This window comes from Alligator sinensis, unplaced genomic scaffold (genome assembly GCF_000455745.1).
Source record: "Alligator sinensis unplaced genomic scaffold, ASM45574v1 scaffold375_1, whole genome shotgun sequence".
NCBI lineage: Eukaryota > Metazoa > Chordata > Crocodylia > Alligatoridae > Alligator > Alligator sinensis.
In genome coordinates, this window is record NW_005841928.1 from 676,754 (window position 1) to 677,958 (window position 1,205).

Sequence of the window (1,205 nt, forward strand, 5' to 3'; positions counted from 1 at the left end):
AAGTCAACTTTTCCTAATATCCACAAGCAGACCTGTTATTTTCCAAGTTTCCATAGTGTCCTTCTGTAAACGTGTCACAATGCAAATCAACCCCCCCATTACTTATATTTATGTAACAAGCCAAGCTGACTTTACTCTGAAACACCTACCTGTATTGCAGAGTTCATGAAACATGTATTTCCCAAGTTACTTAGGCCACAAAGCCCAGGTTGCTCATTGTGTCTTCCTGGCTCTGAGTAATCATAGTTCTTATAAGCAGTGTATGATGGGAGGCAATAATTGGAATTTTTCACACTAGAAGAAAAAAACAAATATTTTTCACAATGTAGTCACACAATCTGTATACAAATGATGTAGTACTGTATACAAATTATGAAGTGATTTAAAAGTTAGAAATTACTACTACTGACTAGGTATATTCTTAGAAGTATGTAGCTATAGCAATTCAGCTTCTCAGCAAACCCACCCCCCCCAAACCCAAATCACTCTTCACCCTGCAAACTCAACACTTTAGTATACCGCAATAAGCAAAAACAGACTACTACTGTATCTTTCTACCCTTGTTCAATAGGAGCAGCTTCACAGCTCACTCCATTCTTCATTGCTCCATCAAATTTAACACACTCAGACTTTAGACACCACCAGCAGCAATAGATCATTTCATTTATGTCCCTTCTGCATCCTGCTACTGTAAGACTGAGGACAGTAGAAATGGGAATGAAGAGTTGTGCTTCAGTTACAGGTGAGATCTGAGATTTCCAAGGCCACAGTGACATCACTGCCCTGGTGCATTGGAGGTTCTATTTATAGCTTCACTGCTAAGGCAGCATAATCTGGCATGCAAATGCAGGGAAAAAGCCTGGAGTGATAAAGGAATGCACAAAATGCCTACTAGCTACTTCTTTATAAAGCTCTATTATGTACCTATTTGGTGAGACTGAAGAAAAAAACAAACTGTAATAGGTAATACTGGCTAAATGCAAGGTAATTTATTTTTCTGATAAAACACAAATACTAAACATGGAAAATAGTAAAATAAGCACTTTTGAAAGGACTAGGAGGGCAAAAGGATCCAGTAAGACAGAACGCTTTATCATCTTACATACAGTATAAAAAAAGGTTAAATTCTCTCTCAAATTGTTCCAGTTACCAATTATATGAAATATGCATGATAGCAGCTCTGGATAAGATTCAAGAGCATTCCT

The 1,205-nt window shown here is 37.3% G+C and overlaps 1 protein-coding gene across 14 annotated transcripts in view; it reads right to left on the reverse strand.

The window, feature by feature from the left end:
- Positions 1-1,205, reverse strand: part of USP15 (ubiquitin specific peptidase 15) — a 103,129-nt gene that overhangs the window by 31,940 nt on the left and 69,984 nt on the right. For all 14 annotated transcript variants that reach the window (XR_003093009.1, XR_003093010.1, XR_003093012.1 and 11 more), the window contains one exon: positions 150-294. Coding sequence is in view for 10 of the 14 variants with exons in the window: in XM_014517865.2 (XP_014373351.1) it covers positions 150-294 (145 nt within the window). In the remaining 4 variants the exon portion in view is untranslated. The remainder of the gene's footprint in view (positions 1-149; positions 295-1,205) is intronic.